General features: G+C 35.3%; 1 protein-coding gene across 1 annotated transcript in view; it reads right to left on the reverse strand.

Annotated features, from left to right (window-relative positions):
* Positions 1 to 12117, reverse strand: part of LOC147063711 (protein APCDD1-like) — a 74714-nt gene extending 62597 nt beyond the window's left edge. The window contains exon 1 of the mRNA XM_085959869.1: positions 11813 to 12117. Coding sequence (XP_085815995.1) covers positions 11813 to 11864 — 52 coding nt within the window. The 5' untranslated portion in view covers positions 11865 to 12117. The remainder of the gene's footprint in view (positions 1 to 11812) is intronic.
* Positions 12118 to 13361: the final 1244 nt, after the last annotated feature.

Raw genomic sequence — 13361 nt, forward strand, 5'->3', positions numbered from 1 at the left:
TTAAAGAAAATCATTCAAACCGAATAAAAAATAATTACAAGATAAAAAGAACTTTTTATATATTTACAACGTTTTTAAATTTTCTGTTGAATTATTATGCTCAATATGCTCAAACTTGTAGTTGACATGAAGTAAATAAAAAACAAACAAACAAACAAATATAGAATACTGAAATGTCATTTTGACATTTCATTTTGATTTCCATAGTAACGCACGTATATATTAATAATTTAGTTGCTAGGACCCACTTAGCAACCAATAATAGTCTTTTACTTTTTACGGATTTTTCTGAAATAACTTTCCATACAAAACAGAATTAACTGAAAATAAATTCAATTCTGCTTAAAGATGGCTAAAAGTATTAAAAGAATGCATTGGCATCGTGTTCTGATATTATATTTTAAAAGTTTCAAATGTCCAGCTAGTCGGGAAGTTATTTAAAAATCGATTGCAAGATTTGTACTGGACAAACAACCACCGGACAAACAAGAATACGAGCTAATAAAAACGTTGTAAAATACCTAAGTAATAAAATAGACAAGTAAAAGGGGTGTTTAAAGTTACATAGATACCTAATATAGAAACTAGGGTGGCACATTTCGAAATAATTACGGAATAACCTACCTACCGACCTATCATTTAACTCATTAGTAAAGTATACAAAATATATTATTATTCGGCTTATAGTAGGTATCTATCTACACTTTATAGTTACATGTAACAGCTGCTTTTGTGATAAATTATTATGTCCACGGTTATTTGTGAAAATGTTACTGTTTAATTAGAAAAATACTTACATAGTGTACACATGCAATTATTTATATGACAGCTAGCAATATTTTATATGTCGTAATGGAAGGAAGAGAGACGTACGTTAATATTAAAATATGACAGTGCCATAAAACATGTGAATTTGTCATAATCCAGTGAGTGTGCACCTTTTCGTAAGGCGTCAAGAACTTTTGGCAGACTACATACAGTACCTAGTTAAACTATGACGTTGTACTGATAGTATGGATTACAAAGATATTAATAATGATATGTTCTCATATTGAAACATCGTTAGGATACTATTTGATATATAAATTATTCATAATGCGTCTAATAATTATTGTTTATAATTTTACTAAAATTTATTTAATAAACAGATGGATATATGTAGAGAATTTGCGCCAATTCCAAGAATCAACAAAGTTGAACATATTGTGCTACATATTTTATATTTTCAAAATGAGACGAAGATTACTGTAAGTGGGCTCACACATCAGAACTCGCCGAATGCGTCTTACGACGAATTCGTCGATGTGACGTCATCGTAAACCAAGAAACAAACGTTATCAAATGGAGCTTCGCAGATTGGCCGATGCAACTGCGACTCTGCGACGCTGCGACACGCATCGAGTTGCATTGGCCAAAGCCTGCATGTCGATGTCCGGCCAATATCGACTCCGCGCATGCACACAGCTGCACAATCGGCCATTTCTCTCCAGACTGTCGCCGAGTCAGAGTCGTGGCAGAGCTAGAGCTAGCAGCGCTAGGCAGATGTGCGAGGTTGTGATCATGCAACATTCGCCGGCAGTCTCGGAAGTTTTGATTTATGGCCGTTAGGCACACAAGGCGAGTTGTGATGTACGAGCCGGCTTATAGGACCGTGCCAATGGCATGGTAAAAGTTATCACGTTTTCAATCAATCTATGGCTCTGGATTTGTAATTCGACTTGCAGCTAAATAAGCACTGGTTTATAATATATATTTATCTATCTCAGTGTTTCCCAAACTATCGACATCTGTGTACCCCTTCTATCAATGAGATGGGTGAAATTGTTTATGTTGAGACAGATCATCATAGTTTTGTTCCCTGGTTGTTAATTTTAATCTGGGATGCGTTTTCACACCCAAAATCCTGTTACTTTTTTTGACTGCATGTCTATAAATGCTGAAAAAGCAACTTCACATAGATATTAAGTTGGAATAGGCAATATGTATTTCAGGACTTTCTCTGTTAAAACTGGATACACATGTTGCATCTGCAACCAGAATGATGTTAAAGTATACTCGTTATATTTATTTTTCAAGAATCCGTCTGAAGCTAATTCCAACAATTGCTCTTTTTCCGCATGAGATAAACTTCTAGCATGGATGTAGTATTCATGTCGTATTAATGCGCAGCCAAAGCCTGGTGCAGCGCGTACCGCCACCAAACTCTTTCCGTACCCCAGGGGGTACGCGTACCACACTTTGGGAAACAAATTCTAGCTGAATAAAGGTTGCCTAGAATTGTTCTAATCACAGTTTTATTCGTGGCGTAGTGCGAAAAATATGCCTTCATCCTGGATTTTTTCGTCTTCTATATTTCCCTTATGATAAACTGCTCCAGTGCATAATATTATGAAAGTATTCTTTGTTTTTACATGATCTAAGGATTCTCCAAGACACCCAATTCCCGAAAGCCTTTAGTTTATCACGCATATCTTGAATAATAAACTATAAATGTGCGCCATATAAGGAAATCATTTAGCCCGACGTATCCTAGTGTGGTGTAGGTTTAATATAAATCATAATTTCACAGAATTTTGCTTTGCTACAAATGCAATAAAGGTAGCTACATTATTTTGAGATCAGAATGGATAGGTATTTTAATAATTTTGTTATGAATGAAAATGCATTCATTAATCGACTCTAAACATAAACACATCGCCTTGGATTTACGTGCTTTCATTTCAAGTACCCAAAACAGATGCTAAAAGCGTCATTGATACATATTTTGACTTTACGACGGTGTTCTGGTCATTATCATACTAGATACTTAATACATTCATAAGCATAACATAACGAATAAAAATAATTTAAAACAGACGCCTTGCCTTTGAATATTTTATTGGGATACGTATCTATATAATATAGAAAGATTTTTTAATATGGGAAGACTTAAATCTAATGGAACACTTTCTAATATTATATTATTAGCGATTTTTTTGCACGTGAACCAAAAAAAATTATCACTGAAAAATCGCTACGAATCCTGTCATATTTTCCCTTCTAATTAGTTGCAGGCCCATATCCTAACTAGACACTCGACGTAAAGCTGTTGATTTTGTGCAAATATGAGCTTTATTGCTCCCTTGTCATGGGGGTGAAAATCTTCTAAAGCTCACTCAGTGTAATACTACCTACGTGTGGTTTCTAGTCGCCGGAAAAAGGTAAGCCATAAATTTTATAAAATAAATGGATTTATTTATTTTAGGGTCTTAAAAATGTCAAAATGATAGTTATCGCTGGCGTATTTAGCGTGTTCAGGGGCGGATTTTGTTAATTAAAATAAAAAATAAAACGATATAGGTACATATAAGTAGATGAGGAATCAATACTATTACTATTTACAATATATCCAAGATACAAGATTACGAGCGAACTGAACGCTCGGCTGAATATAAATAAAAAGGATTTCAAGATAAACACATTTAAAGTTTCTATAAAAATATCCATGTTTTATGTATCCACTTGAGTGGGTATAAAAATCTTACTAAATTATGTGGGTACCTACTTATTAATGATAAAAATATCCATAACATGTTTTGAAATTATTCAAAAAGGCACATTTTATAAGTTTAAAAAATATCTTTCATTTTCATATTTTAAAATAATGTTAAAACACTTAAAATGTTAATTATCAATAAAATTTATTCAATTATATAAGTACATAGATACATCATATTATTTTTCTGTAATCAGATGCCCATAGTAGCCACAATATTTACCGAAATATATATCTTAGTATAGCAGTGTTGCTGTTCATTCCAGAATAATAGGGCTATATAATAGCAGGCATGGGCAAATGCGGCTATATCAATCTTGATAAAAATATAGCTATTTTCTTTCCCCATTATACTTGTATTTTCGCGAGTTTTCCTTTCTAATTGTGACTCTTTATTTATATATATGAAAATCCAGAAATGTGGCTCTCGTTGACCTCATGTGTGCCCATCCCTGGGCTATAAATACCTTTGCTATTTTTGGTTCTTGTTGGTTTACGTTAAGGCGATACTTCAGTGAAACGGCAAATAATTTTCAACTATAGGCGCGACGAAATTTTGTGACTCGCTGGCAGTCTGAGAGCGAACGTCGAGGTGGAAATACGTCAATTTGTTTTGTGATTAGTGTGATTTGTGACGGGGGTACTAATTCTTAAATCGTGTAAAGATGACTAAAAACGTTACCCATTTACTTTAAAAAGAAAACATGTCAATGAATATATTATTATTGTTACTAATAGAACAGTTTAAAGTGCCCACCACCACCCGTCATATATGCACAACCGTGGATATGCACGGCCGCTTTCTATGACGCTTTAAACGTGTATGAAAGAAGTGATTTTAAGTGCTCATTTCGTCCCGAGACAGCCGCACGGGACTGATGCTGCAACCATGCACCGTAGTGCTTAAAGAAGAAAGTTAAGAAAGAAATTTTTTTGTTTTTTGGACTGGCTCTGCTGTCCGCTGACGTTAAGCGCTTTGTGTACCCCCATACTGAGTGTCACAAATTGAAATGGATGAGTCTACAGAAGAGTCGGGACTATCCCGCTCCCCATACGACACTGCAAATTTCTCAAATGCCGCAAAGTTGGCCTCGGTTGCTACCAGATCTCCATGACCAATTGGGCCCGTGTGAGGACGGACCCTGGCAAACAGCTCCGCTCGTTCGAATTCCATAAGCGGGCAATCCCAGAGGATATGTTCAACATCTTGGTGGTCATGCCCGCAGGTACAACCCGGCCCATCTACTATCAAGCCAAACTCGTGGAGTCTGGCGGCGAAGTTGCCATGGCCGGTGAGGAACTGGCTAATCCAGTGCGAAGGTTGGAGTCTTCTAGTTTGGTGCCTGCAGAATACGTCTGGAAAAAAACGGTAAGTGTGCCGCCCCTTGGGGGAGGCGGTCCACCTCGCCTGCCATGCCGCAAATGCGGTCTTGTACACAATGTCACTTACAGTCTTCCTGTAAGGAACGTCCTCGGATCTCTGCGGTGGTGTCAGATGGACACCGGCGAGTGTTGTGCTGATCCCCCTCAAGAGGAGGGTGATCGATCCTCTGACTTGGACGTGCAGATCGAGGAGTAGCACCCCCGCGAGTACGGCAAGCGCGTCAGTAGAAGTTGTGCGGTAGGCTTTAGTAAGCGAGATCAGCGCAAGTCGCTGCCCGCTTAGTAGTGCGCGTCTCACGAGAGTTAAGGAGTTTACTCGGGAATGCAAAATGCTGGAGGCGTAACCGGCAATTCCCATGAAAATTGAGCCGTATGCAACCTTAAGGGCTCTAGGCTTAAGTCCCCAATTGCTGCCTGCCATTCGGGCCATTCTCTGATAGGCCGAATTGGCCTTAGAGACGGCCGTCTTGGCATGGTGAACGAAAGACAGCTTGTCATCAAGAATTACTCCCAGATACGTAACCCTTTCGGAGAAACGCACTGAGGTCTGGCCAAAACGAACCGTGGGTGGCCGTCGAGTTATGTTGACCCGAGAACTACCCCTGAGGAGGACAGCTTCCGTCTTGCTCGGGGCAAAGGTCAGCTTGTTCAGTAACCCCCAATTAAGGATTCTGACCAAGGCGTCCGTGGCTGCACGCTTAAGTGCCGGTCGGCTCGTCGCCCCAACAAGCAGGAGCAAGAAACAGAACATTAAATGGACGCATGTTGAATTTATATGACAAATTATATTTCGGTCGGCATGCGTCATTTGCACTCGTGACCCGCAATCCGCGCATCGCCTAGCCACGATCTTTTTAGACCATGCCTCAACCGATATAGCCTTAACAGGAAGCCAGCGGAAAAAAAATTTTGAAAATAGCCGATATACTGGAATATTTGTTAGATTAGGTTAGGATAAGTTAGGTAAGGTTTTCGTGGTTCTCGCCTGGCTTCCTGTAAACTGACTTGTAGGTAGGTACCGTATTTTTTTCTAATGTTACTCATTTTATTTCGATTAGATTAAGATATCAATATCAAAACACTTTAAAATGTAAATTATCAGTAAAATTTATTCAAATGGATCTTTCGTATTCTGTCGCTAGATACCCATAGTTATAGCCACAATACTTCTCTCGGATTATTTATGTTTAAATGGCAGTGTTGCAGTTTCATCCCACAATGGGGCTACCATTAAAATATATATATTTTTTTAAATTGTATTCTTTTTATTTCAAAATACTCCCCTGATAAAAATCTCTCCTATCAGATGATGATGCAGTCATCCAATCTTTAAAATTTAAACATGTGCGTAGTCGTCCACATTATTTTATTTCTTTTTTTTACGTGCGGCAACATTAACTGCGATGATTGATGAGGGAATAAAAGGTTTTAAAATGGATTGGAACCAGATATCGCATCGGGCATAAGAAATAATAAAAAAAACTGAACATCATTTCTTGTTTGTTTTGGGACCTTCCCAGTTGGCTTTTTGTGGTAAATTGAAACCAAACGATCTAGTTTTTCGTCGCCGCGACATACGATACCTCGCCAACTAGCGGTGGAGTTATTTTTTTTAACCTTTACGCCTGAATTAATGCGGAAAATTGAAGCTGACATTTTCTAACCTCAATAATATGACAGCAGACCTTCTCAATATCAAATTTATAAAAATATAATTAAGTACCTACATAGTGACGGTCGTAAGGGTTGGCTCACACGCGTCGCAACTCGTCATAAAAACGCGGTATCTTGCGGAGATTGTGGTGGAATTTGATTGGTCCTGCAGAGCGATGCTTTCCTGTCTCAAGAATGCCAAATCGCGATGAATATGATGATTCTACAACAGGTACTTAGGTAATTTGCATTCTTCATATTATCATTTGGATCTGCTCATACACGTAATTTTCATAACAAGATAGTCAGTGGCGAAGGGTGGGACATTTGGAAAGAGGTAAGCTGTGGAGATCAGAGAAAAAGGACATACTTATCAGGTAACTTACGGGAAATAAGAAGATAATACTTACGATATTACTACTGATGAATAGGTGCACACTAATGACAACGACACACTGGTCATAGGTTTCACCGCTGAATTTGTCAAATTATTTAAATCACTTATGGCAGTAGAATTCCACGCATACTTTTCTTTACCAAACTATACGCATCGCCAACAAAAAAGTTTGTTTAATGTATAACTGCCAGTTAAAAACAAATATTTATCATATAAATTGTTGTGAAAATGTCTAATATAAGTTTTTTTGCTGTATTCAAATCTAAATGAACACTACACTACAGGGACACTACACAATTTAATAAATACTTATATATTTAAAGCACTGGCGGATGATTTCGGTACAATATGAGATGAATTTTGATATTGTATTATAAAACAAATGAACTGAATTTTGTATTATAAAATAATCACCGCTTTGAAATGTCAAAATGACATGAACTGTGAACAGCATGTTATGTTTGTCTATGACTGAAGTAACCTAAATAATAATCGCGAATTAATACAATATTTATTTTTAATAACAATTTATAAATTATATGTGATCGAACACAATAGTTATTATTTTTTTTAATCATCCTTATTATTTATTATTTGCTTTAAAAGATAATCATAGACAATAAACAAATCAACATAGCGCATAAGCTTGTCCTGTTTACGCTTCCAAGTCGGGAACAAAAACGCAGACATGCATGAAGTTGGCAACTGAATTGCGGTAGAAAATTCGGCTTGGATTATGTTCGACATAATTCTAAAAATAGCACTCACGTTGTGATGTTCCGTCATTTATTTTTGATTCGAAACTTGACTAAATTCAACGCTCTACTTATAAATAACGACGATAGATGACAATCAATATTTTATTATAACCTAGTCCTAGACAATATAGATATTTATTTATTTAAATTAAATACTTGAAAACAGAAGGTAAGCTTTAAATAATCGCTTACAATTTAATATTTAATACGATGCTCGTGGTTGATAAGTTGACTACCTACCTAAATTGCAACCTGCATCAATGTCTTTACAGTACCTATTGTTGTCATATTCTGAAATTTAAAACGGTAAATTTATGTAAAATCTGTTACCTATAGAGAAAGTAGAGAAACGTACATCAGACATACAGCATACAAAAATTCGATGTAAAAAAATTATGATTCTAGGGTTGCGATATCGACCTGAGATTATATTGTAGTCTTCTGGCAGTACCTATAACCGCGCACACGAGAAGGATTTTTTGGGTCTGGGGTCTGGACCCCCTCTCCCACAGGAAGAAAAACAATACAAATTAGGCACCTATTAAGATGAATAGAATATTCCTACTTCTTCTTCGTCAGGGCCTCATGACTGAGGATCGTGACCCGGATGATTTGGCTGTCGAACAGCCTTGTCAACGGGGTTACCTCTCTCCTCTCGGCATTCTACGACAAGGAAGGCCTGTGTCAGTGAAACTCATGAATGGGTGTAACCATTTGAAGCATCCAATTTTTGTTTTAATATTCAGACGTGGCATGTCTAAAAGACAAAATTCACGCCACGCGCATTCGATAACCATTTGTGAGTGCGACGGGTCGCTATAGCTCGTAGGTAAGCAACCGTAGTTATAGCTGCGGGCTAGGCCATAGACTAAAAAATCGGGAGTATCTGGGTACGAGGAATATGCAAGGAAAAGTGCAATGGTAGTAGGCGGGATAAATGCCGAAGTCAGTGTCACCACCTAGATTTTGTTAACCGCGCCCCCTCCCAACGCCTTAAAAAGTCAAAAATAAATTATTACGGATATTTTTTTGAAATGGACCCTCCAAACCATTTTTCTGTGTGCGCGCATGGCAGTAAATGGGTTATTAAAATCGGTAGGTACAATGTGATAATATTGTGATTAATTGTTATTCCTCTCCTTGTGATAGAAATGATAAGGATGACACGAGGCAAAACTGGTTATATAATATTAACATTTATCTCACCACTACAAAAATACAACCATAAATAAACATTGCGCCTTGGATAAAAATATCATATTATTATAATATAATAATATAATATTATAATATAATAATATAATAATAATAAATAATATAATAATAAATCTCCCAGAGTCCGAACTTGTCGAAATGAAATAGGTATATGTTCGTTACTTTATTGGTAGGTATTTACATACATACCTACACGTATTAAAGAATGTTTACATTGGTGTTGGAATTTATGGTTTATATTTTATTTTTTATCGTGGGGGACTTGAAATTCTGTCATTACCTACTTCGAGCCCCAAATCTCTAAAACCGCCACTGCAGGTAGGTACTTTTATAATCATATGATCTTAGATTATGATATTGTAAGTACCTAAGTATGTTTTATAAACAGGAGCCAATAAATTTATAATAGTATATACCTACCTACATATAATTTATAAATACAACTACAGAATATACCAAATTAGTAATATTAATATACAATGTTAATAATTCAAACATAGAGCAATGTCGCCAACGATTAAAATTCAAACAAGCAATGAATAAATCGTTTTCACACCCAATGAAATAGGTACCTCGAAGCAAGTTTAATCAGTCGAAAGTATTTGTTTATTGTAATCGTTTGAGAAAACAAACCCGTTTTGAATAGCCATGTTGTGTCTACATCAATAACTTTAAAAAATAACGACGCTTGTTAGTAGTGTAGTTACTAGTTATATTACCGGCCGTCATAATAACTGTTGTGATTTTTTTTTGTATAAAGGTAATTAAAATTACTTATTATTAGCCATAAACCCTCAGTGTAAAATAATTATTTAAGATTTATTATACCTGGTGAATCTGTTTTTAAATCCAAATTAATGTTAATTGAATGTTGCGTTTGGCGTTTAAACTGAATCAGCCTAGTCCAGGCCAAGAACATCTGTGTACATACGTAATTACATGAACAATGTTTTGTATCAGAACGAATAAAATGTATCTAGGTACTTATAATATGTACTTATAATATGTAAATCTTCGGAAAAAGTTTACGTAGCTACCAGTCCTACCACTTCCACAGAACATATTGATAAATAGAATTCATACTACATTTTGAAACAGGGTTTTGAATGTGAGTGTCCTACGAAAATGAAACACACATTATAGACGTGCAATAGTGTGTGTTGCAACCTTCAAATACACCAATATCGAATGAGTGCATAAACCGAAAGCAATTGTCAGAACGAAGGACACGCTTATAATGACGAATTCTTGACACGACGTGTTTATCATATTCTTCCACACTCGAGATCGGTTGCCTGTTACTCCACACCCGTTAGATATTTCAGTTCCCATTAATTATTCCCTGGTAAATAATCACAGAAACACCAACGTTTTGAATATAATGTGACGTTACCGGGAATCAAACCTGGATGAGAAGCCAGTGCCTTACACTAGGTTAGGTTACGCATTTGACTGACTACGATAGACGAGAGAAACACATTATAGACTTCCACGGATAGATAGATATTTATAAGTAATTAATTAGACTAATAAGAATAAGATATTGGGAAAACAGACAACTATTATCTACCTACCTACTCATTACGTTAGGGTCGTTAGAGATACCAGAGTCCATAATTTCCACAATAAAATAATATAGGTACCTATATTGAGGTAAGTATGTGAAAATCTCTTTGGTTTGATGGCCAATGCCCAATAGTAATTAAAATATCGAAAGACTTGTGTCTTATAACAACCAAGAATTATTGTTGTTAATAATAATAATACAATAACATAACAAAACCAAAGCATTTGGATATATTATCTACCATCCATCCGCATGGTACTCTGCTGTTCAGATGGCACACAAAAAATACAATGTACCTAACTGAGATGGATCAACAAGATTTTCTTGATTTTTCTGAATTACAAAAATGCATATTAAGAATAAAAAGATTGATACGGATGGAGAAAGTGTTATACGATTGATATGGATGGAGAACATATGGATTTGACGAGCCATTCCAAATGCTCATATAAATTTCATACGAAGAGGAACCAGAATAATTCATCTTTTCGACTCCAGCCTAAATATAACGCAGCACTTTCCCTCACTGCGAAATGGGCATTATTCAGGAACAATATCATTATTTTAACAATTCTTGTTCAAGTTGTCAAATCTTGAAAATAATTAGGAAAACACGGATGAAGAAGATGCAGAAAAAAATTATGTATATAAAAAGAACTTGATGAAACATTTCACCTATGTTTAACCTTATTTCAACATATTTTGAGAGACAAAAGGGCGAATCTCTCCCATTAATTATATTTTATTTTTTTCCAATCTAACTAATGTCTAAAATGACAATATTGATGCTCTACATTACTCTTATGAATATGTTACAACAGATTTAATTTATTATTTTTGTATTTTTACAGTGTGAATTTGTTTTTTTTAACAATAAAAACTATTTTACCATTTATCTCAGTAGTGTTTTTGTAGTTTCGCCCTTATGATCCTAGAACCCCGAATTGTCTAGGTAAGAAAACTCAAGCGGAGCTTTCGAAGAGCTTCTTAAAAAAGCTTTCAAATATATCATACTTACTTTAATCAAAATTTACAAAATAATTTAGGCTAATCTTCACATTGACTTTAAACTATAGAATATCATAATACCCACCAAAACTCTACTAAAAAGTCAGTAAAATCTATAATACTGAAGCGTCAAATACCTATTCAATTTGATCGCTAGTAGGAAACATAATGATAATCAAACTATGCACACTTAGATTATTATGCACACTTAAATCACACATTATAAATATAAACAATAATTCACTAACAGTGAATATCCAAAGAGGATATATTTTGTATAAATTATTAAAACTTACCAAACAAAATAACAAAAAGTGACAGCAAGCCTTCACAAAAAACAGTCTTCATTTTGAGTAAGTTTTTCACAAAACACTAGATTTTTGTAACATATTCACAATAAAACGATATAATAATGAACAGTAGTTAATTATAACACGATTTTGAGTGTATAATAGCTATAAAATGAACGAAATTGTCTTTGTTTTGCTAAGTAAAATATCCCGCCAAATAAAACAAGCGAGCGCGAACAAACGTCAGATTTAAATCTCGAACGAGAAGAAGCGCGCAGTCGTCCACTCGCGAGCGAGGTTCTGCAACGTCTGGTTTTTTTAAAGCTGAAATTTTGAACTTGGAACTCGGAGCTTTGGTACCTACGGTATTCTGGTCTCGGCCATGCTGTGTTTGCCAGTCGCATGTTGAAAAAAATGTACCTACTCCTGTCTGACTAAACAAATAATAATATTTCCAAAGAGGAGGCGGGTAAAATAAAATTTCAGTAAACCATAATGGATTAGATTTATTTTCAACATTTTGACAATATTATTTTAATAATCATAGTTAAATAAATTAATGAATGAACCCAGTTTTTTTCCGTAAAAAGATGTTAACATTTATTTATGTTGAAAAGTGTTGTGTTAGTATTGTAACATTTAAAAATTAGTAAGTATAAAAGCTTTGGAAATAATTATCTTAAACTTTTAAAATAAAACTTTTTTACATGCGTTAGAGTGAATCCTGCTGGTGTATTCACGCAAAAAAGAGTAAAGAAAACAAATGCATCTTGAACGTTGACGGACAATTCCGACAACTCACGGACGAGACATGCATTTACATTAATTACACCCGTTTTACACAAGGAGCGAATATTATCACACGATATAAAGTCGTATGACTATTTTCCATGTACACATCTGCAAGCAATGCTCGCGCGACTTTGTATCGCTGAGTGCGAAATGGGGGTTGCTATCTCATGTGTGACATACCTACTCAGAAGCCAGTAAAACTACATTTCGCCATGCGAAATTGTGTTACTAAACAATTTGATAGCATTTTATCGGGTAAAAATACCTACGTTAGTCATCAGTGAACACTCAAAGATTTTTAAAGCCAATTTGAATTACTACATATTTACGTAACCAGCTTGCTTAACTAGAAGGACATGTAGTTATTGGCACGAATACGTATGCAGCTATTACATCATCAGAATCCAACAAAGGCTTCAACTAATTTGGTACATTTCCCGCAAACAACATAATATTATATTATAATTATAACGGACGATTATACACGTACCTATTGTAAAAGACACACACAATGTCAAAATCAGTGTTATACAATAACGTGACCTGAGTTTGTAGGTATTTGAGCCTAATAGGCCCTCCGGTTCGAACAACGATCTAATTTTTTAAAAATATAGGTACTTAGTACATTTATACGGCCGATATCGAACAGTCTAAATGCCCGACTGCCTTGATAGCATAATTTTCTTACACAAACTCGAACGCAGTTGGGTGTTACTTTTCTTTAAATATTATAAAAAGGTGAAAGATGAAAAAAGTCAAAATA

Source organism: Rhyacophila brunnea, unplaced genomic scaffold (genome assembly GCF_057557595.1).
Source record: "Rhyacophila brunnea isolate RB1 unplaced genomic scaffold, BYU_Rbru_1.0 scaffold_9, whole genome shotgun sequence".
NCBI lineage: Eukaryota > Metazoa > Arthropoda > Insecta > Trichoptera > Rhyacophilidae > Rhyacophila > Rhyacophila brunnea.